This window comes from Stegodyphus dumicola, chromosome 7 (genome assembly GCF_044657685.1).
Source record: "Stegodyphus dumicola isolate Sdum_Otavi_A_Nest chromosome 7, ASM4465768v1".
NCBI lineage: Eukaryota > Metazoa > Arthropoda > Arachnida > Araneae > Eresidae > Stegodyphus > Stegodyphus dumicola.
The window spans coordinates 58,725,816-58,744,599 of NC_140774.1; the positions used below are offsets into that span (position 1 = coordinate 58,725,816).

Below are 18,784 nucleotides of genomic sequence, written 5' to 3' on the forward strand. Positions count from 1 at the left end.
ATATGCAAAAATGATAAAGCTTATTTTCAAAACATAAAATTTATCATCAAAAGATTAAAGGTGCTATACAAAATGCTGTTTAGTGGAGCTGACTTGGAATGATGTGTAGCAGGTGTTGGCAACCTTTTTTTGACTGTGGGTCAAAATCAACCACAATGTTTGTATTAAGATGTTTTGGGCCAGTGGTGTTTTCATTTTAAAACCATCAGTTTGGGTGAATAATAAGTTTGTTTGAGAAAATAATTCTAATATGCTTTAAACTTTAAACGTAAAAATTTAAATTACAATTTTAATTATAAAAACAAACATAAGTGAATTTTATTAATAGCATTTTAATAACAAAAGCATCTGAATTTTTGGTGTTTAAGCTCAGCCTGTTCTGACTTAAAATAAATTTTGTGTGTGAAAATATTTGCTTGCATTTATAAGTTGAACAAAATGGCAATTTTTTTCGCTACTGAAGTCATTCTTGGACTACTGAACATCTCAGAGTGCATGAGGAGAATTGAGCTAACAGTATTAATGTTCTCAGATGTCAAGGAATTATAGAACAGCACTGCCAAACTTATCAATTTCTTCTTGAAATTATACTACAATTTAAATTTAAAAATAAAAATATTTGTTCTTGACTGGAACTTTGTAATCAAACAAAAATGTTAATGTTATTTAGTTTCAATTAATGTTCTTATATATTCTTCAAGTGTTTGTTTCATATTTGCCTTTTACCTTATTTCTGAAACTGAAGTGCGTTGCTCGGTGACCTGTGGGTCATAGAATGCTCAGACCTGGTGTATAAAATTGTCATCCTTTTTTCATGAAAGTGCCTGCTATCACAACGGCCAATTTGAAAGTTTTGCCGTATGGTCATAATAATCCTGGTTTTTGGTATCTCTGTTTAGTATCTTTGTCTCCTTTTGTCGTTCAACTGATTGTCTGCTTCATTTTAGTGTGCTTGCCCCCCCCCAAAACACCATATACGAGGGATAATATGCAAGTTAGATAAAAAAGTGCAGCCTTAACTTTTAGTCTCAGCAGCAATGCAGTTCTTTCTGAAGAAGTACAGAATTGCCTCAATGAAGGCAATGATGGCTAGATGCATGAGGAGTTATAGTTTTGGTGCTTTTTGGACTTTTCATTACTATAATTTAAAAAAAAACAGTCTTGGTTAGCTTTGAACCATTTTTCTGAATAAGTATTAGATGAGAAATTTTACATATTCTGGATGTTTCAGAAGTGAAATATTTAGAAGAAATGTGGGAATACAAATGGTTTTTTTTTTTTTTTTTTTTTGCTAAAAGTTGGAGAATAGAAAAACTAAAATAATTTAAATGGAATGAATTTCATTGTTTCTTTTTGTTTTGGGGAGGGTTAGCACTCATTACCTTTTTTTTTCCTACAGCTTAGAAACCAGCAGAATATAGCTAACACCATGAAATATGTTCTAGAAGAATCGGCATGATTGGTGGAAAAATAAATTACAATAAATAAATAAAAATATAAAATATATCATAAGGGCAAAAATTTTAATGCTTCAGTTTAAAGCATTTTTATAATGAGTTAAGCCATCATGTAATTCCTTTTTTATAGCAATGTTTTTAATTACATAAAGCAATGAAATGGTGCTTGAAAATTTTTCATCATTAACATATTTTCAAAAAACTAAATTTTATGGAATGCCTTTGTGTATTCCTTATGGTTCCTTGTATATCATGATCTTCCTTTACGGCCATAAAGACTGTTCATCATTTAATACAGCTTTCATGAGTCACACATGTAGCTTGAAAGGTGAAGGTAGAAAATTATAGAGGATTTATTTTCAGCATATAAAAATTTCTGAGTTGAATGAATTGTGTGCTTTTAAAAGATATAGAGTGTTCCAAGCTTGTGGCATCATTCTGGCTGCTGCTATGTAAAGAATATTCTTAACATCAGCATTCAGTATAGCATTCAGTTTTTAGTGACCATAAGGATGTGATCAAAGTTCATTTCTTAACTGTATTTATGTAATATAAAATGAGCTGAAAACTTACCTCATCTGAGAAATCTTGTGAAGAGACCTTGCTTTGATTACAAAAATTAATCTTTATTTATGTATGTTATATTACTCACTTGAGGAATGAACATTGGACATTTTTATTGGTTGTCACTCTAGCATCATGTATTTCATAGAACTTGTTATGTAATAATTATGTAACAGGCAGATGCAAACATTCTTTTAATATATTTTGTCAATGGAAAGTGGGAAAACTAACTGACTGGATTCTTGTGTCTCTAGGATTAGAATTATTTGATAGTTAACCAGAGCAGGTAAATATGATTTTCAGCAAAATAATGTACCTTGTCAAAGATGTCCACATGACCACACACTTTGTTTAAATGTTTATAATATATTTAAATAAAAAATAAATTACTTCAGTGCTATTCTGCTTTGATGTCAGTTTTGGTGAGATTATCCACAGTTAATATTTTGTTCTCTCTAAGTTTCTTGCTAAAGCATCTGTAATTGCATATTGATAAGTAATGAAATGTTATAGTGTTTTTACATTGGTTGTAGAAGTTTTTTTATTTATTCCTTTCAGGAAAGTGTTAAAGTGTATATAATTTGTATTTTTAGAGCTCTCATGACCAGTGAACAGCTGTCTGCTTTTGGTCAGTTAAGGATATTTCTTGATGAAGATATCAGATGTCCAGAAAAATATACAGTAAGAAACATAATCAGTTATTTTTGTAAGCCTTAAAAATGTTTCCTATTAAATTCTTTTTTCCTTGCATATTGCTTTTTTTAAAAGCATTTTCATAACAAATCTTTGGTTCTTATTCTGCATTAATTTAATCCCTCTAGTTTCTTTTGATCAAATAGCTGGCAAACATATTTCAAGGGGACTACTAAACTCTTGGTGTATTGGGGTAATACTGTGGAACATGCTTATGGTTAACTAAAAATCATTTAATCTGAGGCAAAAACACAGGAAAATAGAATTACCCATATTATAATACAAGTAACAGAAAAATACTAAGCAGTTTATCTGTATTTTCACCTAATCAATCTTCAGGTTTTTTTTTTTTTTTTGACTGTGTAAAATTAAATCATCATTAAATTAAATTAGTAATGGATCACACTTCAAAACAAAAAGAATAATATATGAACAACACTTGTTTTTCAGTTGAAGTCGTTATGTACCAAATTTCGGCTGTGCACTTGATTTATTTCTATAAATGAGCAATTTTAACTAATAGTGTTCATATGTTCCACAGTACCTACAATTAATTTATATATTTTGCATTAAAAACCATTCCCAAAAACTATGATGTCATAAGCCATCACTCTTGTTATCACTTTTGAGATTTAGTACTTCGTAATTTTTAATGTAGATATTTTGAGTTTTTATGTATTTTTGCCTTCTCGCAAAGTGAGAACTGAATTAATTAAATGAGAAATACTCAATCGTCTGTGAAAAACTGTTTCTGTTTTGTTTTGTTTGCTTAATTTCTTTTATACATAGTTCTAGCTTTATTATAGTATTTGAATAGAACATGTAGCAATGATTAGATAATTCTTTAAATGATATACATTTTGTGCATTCTGAGTTATAATATGAATGAAATATAATACTGTTAAGTAAACCTAGCGCCAGAGTGTCGCTATGGTAAACAAAGTGAATTTTAAAGAATGCATTTATTCTATTGTGGTTTATGCGCTGTCGGCGAAGTAGGTTTATTTCAATCTAATAAGTTTATATAAAATGCAAGCAAAAATGCGTGTAATTTAATATTCCGTACCAGGAAGTCATGTTGTGTACACATCAGATTTTTTTATTTGTATGTCAGGGGGTTAATGTAATAATTTAATATACGAATACGAATTATTTATTTAAAAATGGTTTCTTTTATTGTGATTTAACCTTTTTAAGTGAGTGAAATTTAATGAGAGTATTAGAGGACTTGCATTTATATCCAAATCCTGTGATTTCAAATGAGTTAGAAAATTGTACTTTATTTTTAAATTTCTCTGATTTTGAAAAAGTTTAGATTTTACAATATTAATTTCACACTATTATGGGATCTAAATTTACTGTAGCCATTTTATTTGGAAATAAGATGTCCGTCAGAAAAGAATTACTTTTAATTTTTAATGAACATTTACATTTCAGAATTTTCATTATAGCTTATTTCTTTTTCATTTGAATATTAGAGAAAAATGTCTGTGCTCTGAGCATGTCATCTCACCGTATTTCTTAATGTATTCCCCCCTCTCCTATTTTATCTCCTAGCCTCTTAGCACCTGATTTTGAAGATTTAAAAAATATTCGCATGATTTCCTTTCCTTGCTGCATTAAAAGAACAAGCTTCCCTAAATTTTAAAATAGATTCTTCCACATGGTGATTGTTTTCATTTATGCAAACCCTTGGAAACTACTTGTGAAGGTCACACTGAACCTTTCCCTTAAATTTTTAATCCATTGTTCCCACCAAGCCAGTTTTCACCAGACAAGCCGGTTTTTAGATTTGTGATCTAAATTAATCGTCAGTGTGTCCGGTTTTTATAAAAATTATGATTAAATAAAGTAAATTTTGAAAAATATTTTTGAGTATTTTGTTGGAACAGATAATGAATATAACTTGACCTTTATCTAAACTGATCTAAAGGTTTTGAGTGACAAAAAGTGAAATTTTTAATTTTTAACCTGAAAATATTTATTGTAAAGTGAATGTTAGTTTCAGTTTATAAGTTTTTAATTTCTGTTTTAATTATTCAGTCATTCAACCAGTTCTGAATATACATATATATTATAGTATATATGGTAAATGCATAAATTAAAGAAAATAAACAGTTAAAGAGATAAAATTCACAATTTTTGCCTTGTTGCTGTCTAAACCTTTTGTTTAACTTAGACAATTATAGTTTCTTTACTATTGAATTTTATAGTAAAGCAAAAGCAGACAGAGCAGTTTATTAATTTTAAAATAATTAATTAGTTCAATATTTTTAATAAATAATTATAAATAATAAATGTAATAATAGAAATATTTACTTTCTATTCACCATAAATTTGGGAAAAAATAGGTTAATTTTTTTAATTAAATATTTCATTTAAAAATATGCTGGTCAGAAGTTTTAAAAAGGTAGCAACAATGTATTGAACTTTGTGCCAGACCAATACAACAACCAACTAGCCACAGTTTAGCAAACAAGAACGGTCAGTCAATCTAGCTTGAGTCAGCTGCACATTCAGCTTCTCTAATTATTTGTGGATGATTTGAGGCCTAAGGAGTAGTAGAGAAAACAATAAGAATGTATGAGATTAAAGTTATAGATAAGTTAAAATGAAGATATCTTATTAGGTACTGTAATGCTGCTATGTATTCTTCTTGGAATGTAGGTTTCCTTTTAAAGAAATAATATAATTACATGTTGTTTATTTATGACTACTCTTTTTCATTTCTTATGTTCGTAGCTGTAGCTGCATCGTTTGGAAATTAAATTATTCACATTATTCCCCCCTTTTTTCTCTTCTCTCTCTGTCTCTCTCTCTCTCTCTCTCTCTTTTTTTTTTTTTTTTTCTGTTAGTAAAAGAAAAAGGGGAAAATATGTCAGGAAACATAATATGTTAGTTTAATTATGTGATGTTTCATAATTTAGTTTTGTCAAATAGAGCATTTGAGTGCAAAATTTAAAAAATGATTGTTTGAAGGTCTTCTGAATTTTACAACATATTCAGTTGTAAATGTTATGATGTTTGGAACTGAAATTTAATTTTAATTTTCTTTCAGTATTTATGCCTGTGCAAAGTTTAAAAAATGATTGTTTTGAAGGTCTTCGGAATTTTACAATAATTTCAGTTGTAAATTTTATAAAATTTAGAACTGAAATATAATTTTAGTTTTCTTACAGTATTTATGCCTGTGTCATTCTTTTTTTGTTAGGAGATTTCAAACATATGTATTCATTTAAATTTTTTCTATAGACTGCTCTTACATTTTATGAGAAATATTTTGAACATTAAACTCTAGTAGAATTGCTTTTCTTAAGTGAATCTTTGACCTGCTGTGTAAAGGATAAGCCATGCATGGGGAACATCCAAGTCCAAATTTAATTTAATCTAGGTATTTAAGCCTCAAGTTGTAATGTAGTGTGTACAGAAAATTATATATTTATATATACTCACACTGTACAGTTTCGATAAACTGCATACTTTGGGACTAATGGTTGTTCAGGTTGTGCTGATAATAGGTTATAACTTTCTGACTTTTGTTTACATTTTGCTCTTTCTAATTTCTATGTTATATATATAGATTATTTGCTCATGAATAAGTAAAATGCACTCATACCTTAATTATTTTTTAATACAGATAGATCTGTTCTTAAAAACCGGTAGAAGTGTCGAAAAACATAATGGAGAGATAAAATAGGAAAATATTTTAAGGAAGTGAAGAATGCTTTTCGAAATATGCATCCGAGAATTTTGTTCAAAAGAAAACTTCATCTTTTAAAGTTATTTTTACACTCTTAAATGAGAGAAAAAGATTATTAATAAAAAATTACAAATAACTACACAGCTCACAAACCCCCTCTTAATAAGGCTTTCCCTAAATTGAATCTGTTTGTTGATTTCAATATTATATTCTGCGTAGGCACATTTTGATTAATGACATTACCAGAAGTACTAGAATTAAAATTTTAAACTTATAGGAAATCTCTCCCCTCTTTAGGCTCTTTTTCGCTATCATATTTTCTATTTTTAAAGCCAGAAGAAGCTTTACAAGGGCTGTTTTCAAAAGCATGTGTGTATTCTTCCACTGACATAAACATGCTCATTTTGTGGAATGTAAACAAATGAGCTGTGAACAGCAAAATGGCACTGAAAACACACATAAAGGAATTTTTGAGATATGTCACATTTTAGAGTGTCATAAATTTGTATGCTAAAAAACATGCAGTGATGAAAGGAAAGTACAATAAATAATGATTTGCCAAGTTGACATCAGATCAATGATGGATCTATGTGGAATGTTTCCATTTGAGATGTGTGCCTAGCAGATACAGAGCCAAATTACTGGTCATACAAATTTACACTAAAATGATTATTTCTTCAATAACAAGGTATTTTATATAGTGTTGAAGAGAAATTAAGAATTGGGACTCTCCAGATGTTTTATTATGCGCAGAGGGGAAAATCAAATATGCATGTGTAAAGCCTACGAGTAAAAAAGGTTTTGGAGGTTTTTGATGTCCGAATTTTAGATCATTCCAGATAATGGACATCCAGATTTTGGATTTTGTACTGTATTTATTTGTTTACTTTATTAAACATTTCTTTCATTGTAAATTGTTTGAGTTGCTTCGTTATTTGTGCTTATACTTTCTCTTCAGTTCTATAGATGGACATAATTGTTCAGTTACAAAGTTTTGCTGTTCAAGTACTGTAGTTGTTATGTCAAGAATTCCGACTAACTTGTCGCCCACCAGCGGCCGAGCGGTAACGTTGCTGAACACTGGTAGTTCAGTCCAAGGTTCAAATCCCGCGATAGGCCTGGCTGCATTGGTGTCTTCGGGGTTTTCCCCATGTTTAATGATTATACAAGCCAGTTTCTCTTAGAAAGTCCTCCACGAAGGCATCCCTCCCCTTAGGCAGATAGCCCTAGTGTGCTTTGCCATAATTAAATACACCACACCACCACCGACTAACTTGTCAATTGAAATTTTTTCAGTTTCAATAACTTCTGTGTTCTTTCTTCACTATTGCTAGTGGTATTTTCTGGATTTAGAACCATACTACAAATTTCGCTGTCCGTTAATTGATTGATGATTGGAGCATTGTTATTGCAATGAAAAACTTCTGTTATATCATCTTTGTTTATTACCACTTCTCCACATTTCATTAAAAAATCCATTACTTGGAAAATTTAACCTTTGGTTTGTGATATCCGAAAGCCTTCACATTCACTGTTATCATCTTCATCATCCTTAACATGAAATGTTGGCCACAAATTATGCCAAGCAGTTTTTAAAGTATCTGAAGAGACATCCTCCCAAGATCGTGTGATGCTTCAGAAAGCAGATTTTATGCTAAAATATTTCAAAAATTCTTGAAAATAGTCAAGAAGTGTAACAAGGATTTAAAAAATTCTAATTTATATTTGAATTTTCAGCATGCACACTATTCTGATAATATCCATAGGCTGAATGATGGACGTACATTTTGAAGGAAAGAATAATACGGTTACTTTATCTTTTGCTAAAATTTTAAGTGAAGTATGAGCCGATGAGTTGTCTATAATCAGAACATTTTTTACGTCAGGCCTCCGTAAACCAACCGAATTCTTCCAAGCCTTGGGTATGAAATGATTTTCAAACCAACCATTCATTAACACTTGTGTCATCCATGTTCTTTTATTTACACGATATATGATGGGAAACATTTTACTCCTTTAAATTCTTGATGTCCTGTATTTTTTCCAATTACGAAAAGTTTACACTTGTGCGTTCCTGCAGCATCTGCGCATGCAAAAATTGTTAATCTCGCTTTGGAATCTTCGACACGAATTGGAGTCTTTTCTGTAAAGGTGTGCAAGGTATTTTGCGATACATATTGCTTGAAAAGACCAGTTTCATCAGTGTTGTAAATTTGTTCTGGAGATAGCTTCTAACTATTAATAAGTTCATTGGATTTATCTACAAATAGTTCATAATTGTTTCACCTGAAATTCTTAATTGCCTTATACCATGGTGATTTTTAAATTTGGTTAACCAACCTGTTGAATATGTGCATTTAGTTTGTAAGTTCATTTCTTAGTCAAATAATTTAGTTTGAGCCATTAGCATTTGACCCGTCAATGGCATGCCCTCTCTGTGACACCGTCTGACCCATTCAGTTCACTTTGCCATGATCTTCACTTTTAGTATAACAAACAATTTTTCTGTTATGCGAGTGGGGTGTTGGAATCCACAAAAAATTCAAAAGGTTCCTTTTTCTGTTTTCTTATGTCATATACAGTTGGCTTTCAAATGCCATACTCCTCACATAATTTTGAGACAGGTATACCTTTATCCGTTTTTTGCTTATTGGACATCGAAGTAGGTTTTTGCTTTTTAGATCCTGTTGCAACTCCAGAATCAGTAACTCTTTTCGACATAATTGAAAGATGAAACTTAATTTTTTTATAAACTTGCTGTAATAACAATAGCCTGCAAAAAAAAAAAAAAAAATAATAATAATGAGCTGGATCAAACTAGAAGGTTAAGGAACAGTGCAAGCTGCTACATTAATTGAAATTTTATGGAATCTGAATCATTTTAGCCTAATTTAATATCGTCCGCCATACACTATTGGCTATGTATTATGAGATTGATGATGAAAGACAACCCAGGCAGCACGTCTCCAAAAATATACGTATAATTTTGGTGAAATAAGGGTATGGTATTTTTTGCACGTTACTTTTACGAAATTTATATGAATGAAAAAGGCTGAAGTTACTGTTGACTCTTGATCGTTATTTTTCACACGATATTTTTACGAAAATTATACGAATCCGAATGTACTGATAAAACTACCGCCATGATGGTATATTTTATTTGTCACTTTTACGCATATTATACGAATCCGAATGTTCTGAAAGAAACTACTGCCTTTATGGTATATTTTATTCGTTACTTTTACGGATATTATACGAAGTCTAAAAAGATTGAAAATGAAGTTTATTAATTCAAAATATTTAGTGTATTTCTGGCATTTTACTTTGTTTTCCTTGTCCACGAACATGAAAAAAGGGGCATTCATATATGAGGCTAAAATTTTTCTATAAATTTTAACATGTGAGCTAAATCTTTACGTGCATTTTTGCAAAAAATTATATTTTCTTAATTCAAACAGCTTCAAAATAACTTATTTATTTTCTTATATCAAATTTGTTATTTTTATTCATATCAACACTTACATTAATTTACACAATTTAATTTCTTTTATGAAAATCCTATTACCCATTTAACTGGAATAAGCTGTATATTAAATTTGTGTACTTACTGAGTTTGGTACAATACTCTCCTTATTTTATTTAGCAAATGTGGGCAATTAAATTGGAATAAGACTAGCAAATCTTTCATGTCGAGGAATAGAATAATAAATACAGCAGAAGATGCTAGAAAACGTTTAACTTCTTGAACAATAGTTTAATATAGACCAAAGGATAATTAATTATAATCAAAGATATACTAATATTTTTATTTAATAATAATAATAATAACTCTACGAAATTGCAAGCTGAATCCTGATATTTTACATATATTTCAGTTCCTTTAATCTTTGTTATAAAAATCATATGAGGCTAATTTTTTTAAATTTTGTTTAATGTACGGAAAAAATGATATAGCGATTTTAATAATTTTTATATGAGGAAAAAATTAATAAATAATGTAAATAAATAATTATATTATATTTTATATTTTTCCTGAAACAGTTAAAGACATTCTTAATATGGAGATCTACAGAATAAGTACAAGGGTCCAGTTAAATGAACTCAAAATTTGCATAGTTAATTTTACGCTAACTTATAAAAATTAAGCGGATTTACGATTATACACTGAGCATGCGCATACACAGACATTTCTATTTTTCGTAGAAAAATTTAATTATTACCTTAATACAGAGATGCTGTGAATATAAATTTATGTAATGTAAAAGTAAGTTTATTTCATATGCTAATTTAGAGGCTTTCTTAATATGTTTAATTATAAAGAAAAAAAAAAAACGTTGCAATTCTTGTTCACTGACCAATGGCAAAGCAGACACTTTCTACTTCCGGTTGTGGCGGGATATTTGTGAAGTCAGCACTCAGCAATGGCGGTCGAAAAGAATGGTAAAGTCGCAAAGAATACTGTTTGTTCATGAATTGGCGTTTGTGACTGAATCCATCGAAGTTACTAATTACTTGAAGAAAGTAAGTGAATATTTTATATTTTCAGTGTTTAATACTCGTACTTTCTTCACCTATATAAAATTTTATAAATAGCGTCTGTGTAGGAAATGTGATTTTCCATGTGTTGTTCTTTTGTGTACGTGCCTAATGATTCATTTTCAGGATTTGGTACTGTTAAATTTTGCACTAGTCTGTTTCTTACTGTTTGTGTCACTCCTTTTTGTATGTGTCTCACCTTTTTATAGTTATATTATTTTTACTCAAACGTTTTAATATTTATCTTAAAGCATACTGTAATTAAGCAGGAAATAGCTTTTAATGGAAAAAGAAAGGCAATATTAACATGACTAATTGTTCAGAAATCTGTTATGGAAATATTATCTACCTTATGCCAAAAAATAAAGCATGTAACTTTCATTTATTTATGAAATTCAAAATTTTTTATTTGCTTAGTGTTTTCCCTAAAAATAATTTAATTTCTTATTTTTGAATTTAGTTTTATAAATTTGCTTTAATATATAATCTTTAACTCAAAGATATTGTGCTATTAAAAAAGGAAATTTTATGCCATAGAAACACAGGTGCTTTGTTCCAAATCTGTGTTAATTTTTTTTTTTATATATATACTGAATTTTTATGCACTTGTAATTACTGAAATATATCCTTTCATGAATAATAAGTAAGTCCTAAGTCCTTTCATGAATGCATTTCTTTTTTGTTTGTTCTAAATTTTCTGATTTAGAAAATGTATGTTTAATGTAGCATTAGTTTTCCATGGAATTGAAAAGGTTTTCAAAATGTTCAGTTGTTAGAGGGAAATAATATAAATGAGATTGTCCTGATACAGTTTCAGCTAAAAATGAAACTGAATTTTCGGATAGTGAAGATTTCATTTAAGAATTCTAATAAAACTGATTAATGTAAATCCTCTGCATTTAAGAATTCTAATAAAACTGATTAATGTAAATCCTATGATTCATGTAGGTATTCTTCTGTTATCAGGACCAGATTCAGAAGTGTGTGTTTATATGCATGCATTTTTAAATTGTTGATTTTGTTGTTTTGAAAGATCTGCCATAGTTAAAGAAAGAAAATAAAGTAAGAATGCTTTACTTTCAGTTTTGAATAAATTTATTACTATTCACTGCAGCTTCAAGTTTCTCTAAACATAATTTTTAAAGTCAAAACTTGATAGTTATGTTGATTATTAAACTTGCATGAAAAAATTTATTGAAAAATTAGCATTTGATCTAAAATACCTTAAATTATATTTTACTAAATCATGTATTTTGATATAACTAGATAGTTAAAAAAATTAAAATTGTAAATGTGCAGAAATGCTTATATAAAACCAAGAAATTGTTTATATTTTTGTTGCTTTTTCCCTTGTAAATTAATTATATATATATATTACAGTCTGGGGAGTCAGCACCCTGCTGAATTGTAGTAAACAAGACATCCAATCTACTAGACCATCAAAGATGCAGATTTGGATTTTCTATTTCATAGTTACTGAAATCATAATGGTATGTTTGTTTAAATTAGTACTGTTTATGAATGTGATAAAAATAAATTCTGATAAGCTAAGAAATGATTTATTTTCTATTAATTATGAACTGTAAATAATGTAACCAATTTTCTTCATAGTATTTACTAAAAAATTTTTTTTTTAAAAAAAGGGAGGTAGTCTTATTTATACAATTCTTGCAGAGATACCAAGAAATAAAACATTTCAGGAATTTTCACTCAGTATATCTTGATGTGTAAAATCATGTTGTTCAATGCCATATTACTTTTTCACAGGAAAGTAATTTTATTGATCTAACATCTGCATAAATCAAACTTTTTTAAGAATGATTACAGTTTCTAAGCTAACTTAAAATTTTCAGATTTAGAAAATGTGTGTTTAATGTAGCATTAGTTTTCCATGGAATAGAAAAGGTTTTCAAAATGTTCAGTTGTTAGAGGGAAATAATATAAATGAGATTGTCCTGATACAGTTTCAGCTGGAAATGAAACTGAATTTTCGGATAGTGAAGATTTCATTTAAGAATTCTAATAAAACTGATTAATGTAAATCCTATGATTCATGTAGGTATTCTTCTGTTATCAGGACCAGATTCAGAAGTGTGTGTTTATATGCATGCATTTTTAAATGTAGGTGCTCATGTGTGCATGTGTATATTCTTTATGTATGTATGTGTATACTTATACACACATATGCGCATACATGCATATACACATGCTTACATATCTACTGTGGAACCCCGAGATACGAGTTTAATTCATTCCAGCATTCAACTGGTATAGTGAATTTCTCGTATCTAGAAACAAGCTTCCCCATTGAAAATAACAGAAATTCAGTTAACCCGTTTCACACCCCAAAAAATATCAACATTTTAATATCAAGTCAATTTTTCCTAATAAATAACACTTGTAAATAATATAACCATAGTTTAACTTTGTTACCAACATTTTAACTCCTTCTCATTTATCCACACCAACAACAGCTTCTCAATATCTAGGAGTACTTTTATGGTGCTTGGAAGCAACGATAATTCCTTTGGCTACATCAGGTTTCTTAATTTCTTCCTGCTTCTTCAGAATAGTATAGATTTTCGATGTTGAAAGGCCGCAAGTCTTCGCCAATTCTGTCACCATGCTTATGTTTATCTACGATTTCTTTCTTGATATCGACGGCCATGGCCTCCTTATTTTTCTTTGCAGCACTATCTGAGGCAACAATCTTCTTGCGAGGCATCTTGAAATAATTATTTTCACGTTAAATGTCAAAACAATTAACTTACAAGTGCACAAACACGTATATAAAAGAACACTGAGTGATCTGATGAGGGGATTCTCCGAGTTGAGCCGGATCGGGAAATGGCGCCACCCATACCAATAGCCTGGCTCATTGCTCGTTACTCGAATTAATGCTCGTGTTTTGCTCATACTTACCTCGTATCTTGAGGTTTCATTGTACATTTCTGAATCCCGTCCTAATAACAGAGGAGTACCTTTGCCAGTATTGCAACAGAACTAGAATGAATTGTGTTAAATATGTGGAAAATGCATGCTTAAAGTACTGTTATTTTCTAAAAATATTCTGTATGTCTATTTTTTACAAGAAGAAAAAATAGCTAAAAGCTGTTAATTTACTCGTATTTATTAGTCCAAAGGGGCTTTGTCCCTAAAGAACTATTGTTTTTGTTTTGCATTGGTTCACTATAAATATCTGTTTCACTTTTCAAACTGTTCCTACCAAATGTTAGAGTCTCTAGTGTGGGATTAATACTCTATCTTAGTGCCCTCTATAACCTATGTTAGGGTTAACCTGTATAACCTACAAGAATTGCCAGTTTAGGCGAGATATCTAGGTAGTCATCATAATACGTACCTTATTTTTTTATTATTTTTAAATTAAAAGTAATAAACTAGTTTTCAAAAATGGAGTTAAACTAGATTTGCATTCAACTCTGGTTTATTGTGTTAATGATGTTTTGCTGTAACAAATATGAATTTTTTGTTTAAGTATAATAATTTAAAATGTTTTTCTAGAGAATGAAGTACTGCCACTAAGGTAAAGGTGCTAACTTGCAAGGTAATTTTCTATTCTACTTTAACTCAATCTTTATGTCCTGTTACAGATATATTGGCAGAAATAATGAAAACCTGACATTCAAAAAGAAAAATAATAATGTTGAATGTAGTATATTAGCTGGTTAACTGCGGTTTGGCAGCTCATTAATAATCTTACACATATTGACTACGAATAACTTTGACAATTACCGGTATTTTCAATAGTATAAAATTAGGCAAGAAAGCAGCTTTAGCTTAGCACCAATTTTAAATACAACTCTCTTACCAATATTGGTTTGACGAAGGTAAAATATAATTGAATTTAATAAGTTGGAAAAACTGTTTGTCTTTCCATGAGTTAAAAAATAATTTCAAATAAAATTTCTTTTTTCAGTTTTTCATGTTATTTGTTTAATGTTATTGTAATCTGATTTATCATATTTAGTCACATATTCCATCCCTCTTTGCACTATAGTATATAATTCAAAGGACTTATCAGTTTCAGCAATATTTTTTTTACCAGTATACATTTTTACCATAACTCTGTTTCTAAATCATATCCTGAAAAATTAAGGAGTAAAGTACACAAAGAAGGAAAATATGCAAGTAAATAATGGCATTTAGTGTTGTTTATGTGTCTAATATTTGTACTAGATTGTAAAAGTTATAAATTCTATTAGCTTTTTTAAATTATTCTTTTTTAAATTGAGATGCTTCTTTGCACCCAAATGGTTAAAGCCCTGGTGTGACTTTGGTACTTTGATCTAACTTCTATTCCTAATAAATAATCCAGCTGCATACAGTTTACTCAATTTCTGCCATGTGTAAGGTAAACAATATTAGCTTTTTTTAAATATATCTTTTACAACTATTCCATCAGGTAGATTTCTTTCATATTTTGCCTTAATTGAGTCATCCTGCTAATTAAGAATTTATTAAAGTTAATACGTTAAGTTTTTGTGTGTATAATTCATTTATGTATACATACACTCTTGCACATAAGTATGTGCAAGCAAATGCATACATTAACAGTTACGTAGAATTATGTTTTGGGTATCAAATTCAGAAAATTTGGGGCTGTTTTTAGAAGATTTATTAATGATTTATACTATATTAATATTGGTAAAAAAATTCTGTGGCTTTTATATGAGAGTATATATTTTAAAATAGCTGCATGATATGGTAGAGGTAAAAAGCTTCATGTGGATCATAAATTAATATTATGTGGCAATTTTTCATTTATTTAATAAAGAAAATATTCAAGCTACAATTAAAATTTTTTCACTGGATTATTTGCATACAAAGTTTGCAGCAAATATTTCCTGCAACAGAAGTGACAATTTTTATTTTGCCATGACAGGAAATTTAGTTAGTCAAAGCAGTAACCCTATTTTGAGATGTTAAACAGGAAGGCAAATTTTTGAATTTAAATTGATTTTTGAAGGAAGACTTCATTTAGTCTTGCTATCATTCTACGTGGCTCTTAACTTTTTTATGGTATTTATAATTTTATTGTTATTCAGCTTTCTGTTTGCTTAGAATGCACATGAATGTAGACTTGAAATATTTTATATTGCAAACTGAGATGCCATTATTATCATAATTAAAGATTTTTGCTCTGATTTTGGAGGAATTTACGGATAATACTTTTGATTGTGTATTGGTTTCTGGTTTATTGAAACGTGTCAAATAGCCTGTTAATGCATATACGTATGTTAATGACATGTATATGTTTATGAAGTATTCTGTTATATGTACATAGTGTTGTGATTAGTTTTCTGCTTACTCTTTATTTAAGAAAAAGTTATCTGTAAGAAAGCGAATATTCTTTACTATATATGTAGGAGTAAAATTGAAAAGGCTAATGCAATATAATTAATACAAAATTAAGTTTTTTCTCATGTACTTAAATACAAACATAGCCATTAAAGACTTTCTCAACCTTGCAGTTCTAAACAAATCTTAAGTATTTTTTACTTGAAATTATAGGCATTGTGTAAGGTATATAATTAAAGCTTACTGTGTGATAGTATGAAATTTAATTTTTAATTACTGAAATGTAAATTTTTAAATATGAAATACTCAGTGCATTTTATATGCATCTTTTAATACTTCAACTATATTTAAAAGCTGAAAACATCTGAAGTGTGAAATTATTACAAATTTTTCTTTTTCTTGTTTAGGAGCTGTTCTCAAAACATTGGGTGACAAAGAATTCACTTTTACAAAAATCGAGCAGGATATTAAAGACAGTGAACTGTAGAACAAATATGGCGAAGCTGCATGAAGTCTATGTTGAATTTTATTATTGAAAAAAATATGCTCTTCAGATTTAATGTTAGTTTTTATTGTTTAACAGTAATTGCAGTTTTCGAATACCTGTAAAATAAACCTAATTCTTAAATTAATTTCATGTGTATTTCTTTTGCAAGTATTACAGTTCATAATACTTCAAACAACTTGAAATTTTATACTTGTTAATTTATGTGGGATATGTTCATTATAATTTTATAATTTAAATAACTCATTGTCATCATATGAGCATAATCTAAAGTGTACAGCATTTGACAACAAATTAATAAAAAATTAGCCAACTTCTAATTTCTTTCTTTTGCCCAGTTGCCTCTTTTTAAATCTAATACCATAAAGCTATTTGATGAAAAAAAAAATAATTGGTATGTCCACATCAACATGTACATGTATAATGATGTTATAGAAAAAGTCACATGAGGTAAATATTTAAAAACTTCAATATTCCTAAACAAATTAACTTTTTAAAATTTTATCTGCTATATAAGATAAAATAAAAAACATATTTAGGTAATTTTGAATTTGCATAATTTTATGAAATTAACAGTTACATTGTAAAAGGGAACTTTTTAAAAATACCTCAATAAAGAATTTCTTTTGTAGAGGTGAACTTTTAGTACTGATCTAATATATTTATAAGATTTTAAACTGAGAAAGACAACAATAATAGATTATAATACATTGCAAGATTGACTGATAAATGTAAAATTTTTACATATCATAATTATGTGTGTAATTAAAACAGAAGTTACTCAATTAACTTGCGTGCAAATTAATATTTTCTTTAACATGTTTGGGATAAACTGAATTTTAATAAATAAATATGTAGATATTTGTATTATCTGAAGATATGAATGAAATATTTGTGACATTAAACATTCATCTTCAAGGAAAATAACAAAGTCAACTTGGTAAACTATTGGAAAAGGTAAGTTTTCTACAATTTCCTGGTTTATATTTAACAATTTTAAAATTTAGCACACTCATTCAAATAATCTAAACGTATGATGTTTTCTTTTGTGCTACATTCGTTTACTGAATTTGTTAACTATATTGTACTATAGATAGAAATTAACGTAGATATTCCCTGTATTTTACTTATATTTATTTTTTACTTTACAAAAACTTATATATTTGATAGTAATTGACCTAAATCTTCCCTATGTTTTCTTTGCATATACGAATGACTGGTAAAAATTTAGTCCGATGTCTTCTCCTCTTTACTGTGTATAAGTGCACATTTTTGGTAAAAAACTTGCATAAATCTCCAATTACCTATATACTGCATTTTTCGTAAAATGTGCTTATTTTAATCTCTTATTTTTTATATAAATCTATGCAAAAATGTTCTGCATATTATGATTAAAAGATAAAATTAATTTAATATCAAATTTTTACATATCCACCTTTTAGGTATGTACAGCAATATGGAATATATATAACTGGAAAATTTAAATGCAAAAAAATTAATTTCTATTCAAAAATTACATAACACTAAAAGGCTGAAAATCACTTTTAATATTTCATTTCAAAGTGACTACAAAATATGCAATAAATTTTGTAAACCTGAGTTCTATGTTTTAAATCAATTAATGCTATCGTTCATTTACATGGCATAAGAAAATGTCCTTCGAAAAAGCAAATAATTTATTTAAAGTGTTATTTAGTAAACAACTGTTTGCTACAGTTTTTTACTAAATTTAAATTTATGAAATGAATTTAGTAAACAAAAATGCAAATGAACGATAGCATTAATTGATTTAAAACACAGAATTGATGTTTACGAAATTTATTGCATATTTTGTAGTCACTTTGAAATGAAATATTAAAAGTCATTTTCAGCCTTTAAGTGTTACGTAATTTTTAATAGAAATTTTTTTTTTTTTTTTTTTCCCCATTTACTAGTGCATTTAAATTTTCCAGTTATATATATTCCATATTGCTGTACATAACTAAAAGGCAGATATGTAAGAATTTGATA

At 28.5% G+C, this 18,784-nt stretch overlaps 1 protein-coding gene and 1 long non-coding RNA gene across 14 annotated transcripts in view; both read left to right on the forward strand.

The window, feature by feature from the left end:
• The window catches only part of LOC118204815 (inositol polyphosphate-5-phosphatase A-like), a 326,182-nt gene that overhangs the window by 207,847 nt on the left and 99,551 nt on the right, over positions 1 to 18,784 (forward strand). For 12 of the 13 annotated variants that reach the window (XM_085820268.1, XM_085820269.1, XM_085820270.1 and 9 more), the window contains one exon: positions 2,615 to 2,702. The exons of the other annotated variant lie outside the window; for it this stretch is intronic. In XM_085820268.1, coding sequence (XP_085676394.1) covers positions 2,615 to 2,702 — 88 coding nt within the window. The remainder of the gene's footprint in view (positions 1 to 2,614; positions 2,703 to 18,784) is intronic. 13 annotated transcript variants of the gene reach the window in all.
• Positions 10,938 to 16,901, forward strand: LOC146996196 (uncharacterized). The gene is made up of 4 exons (XR_015042028.1): positions 10,938 to 12,012; positions 12,331 to 12,440; positions 14,473 to 14,515; positions 16,677 to 16,901. It is a non-coding gene; the product is annotated as an uncharacterized LOC146996196 (long non-coding RNA).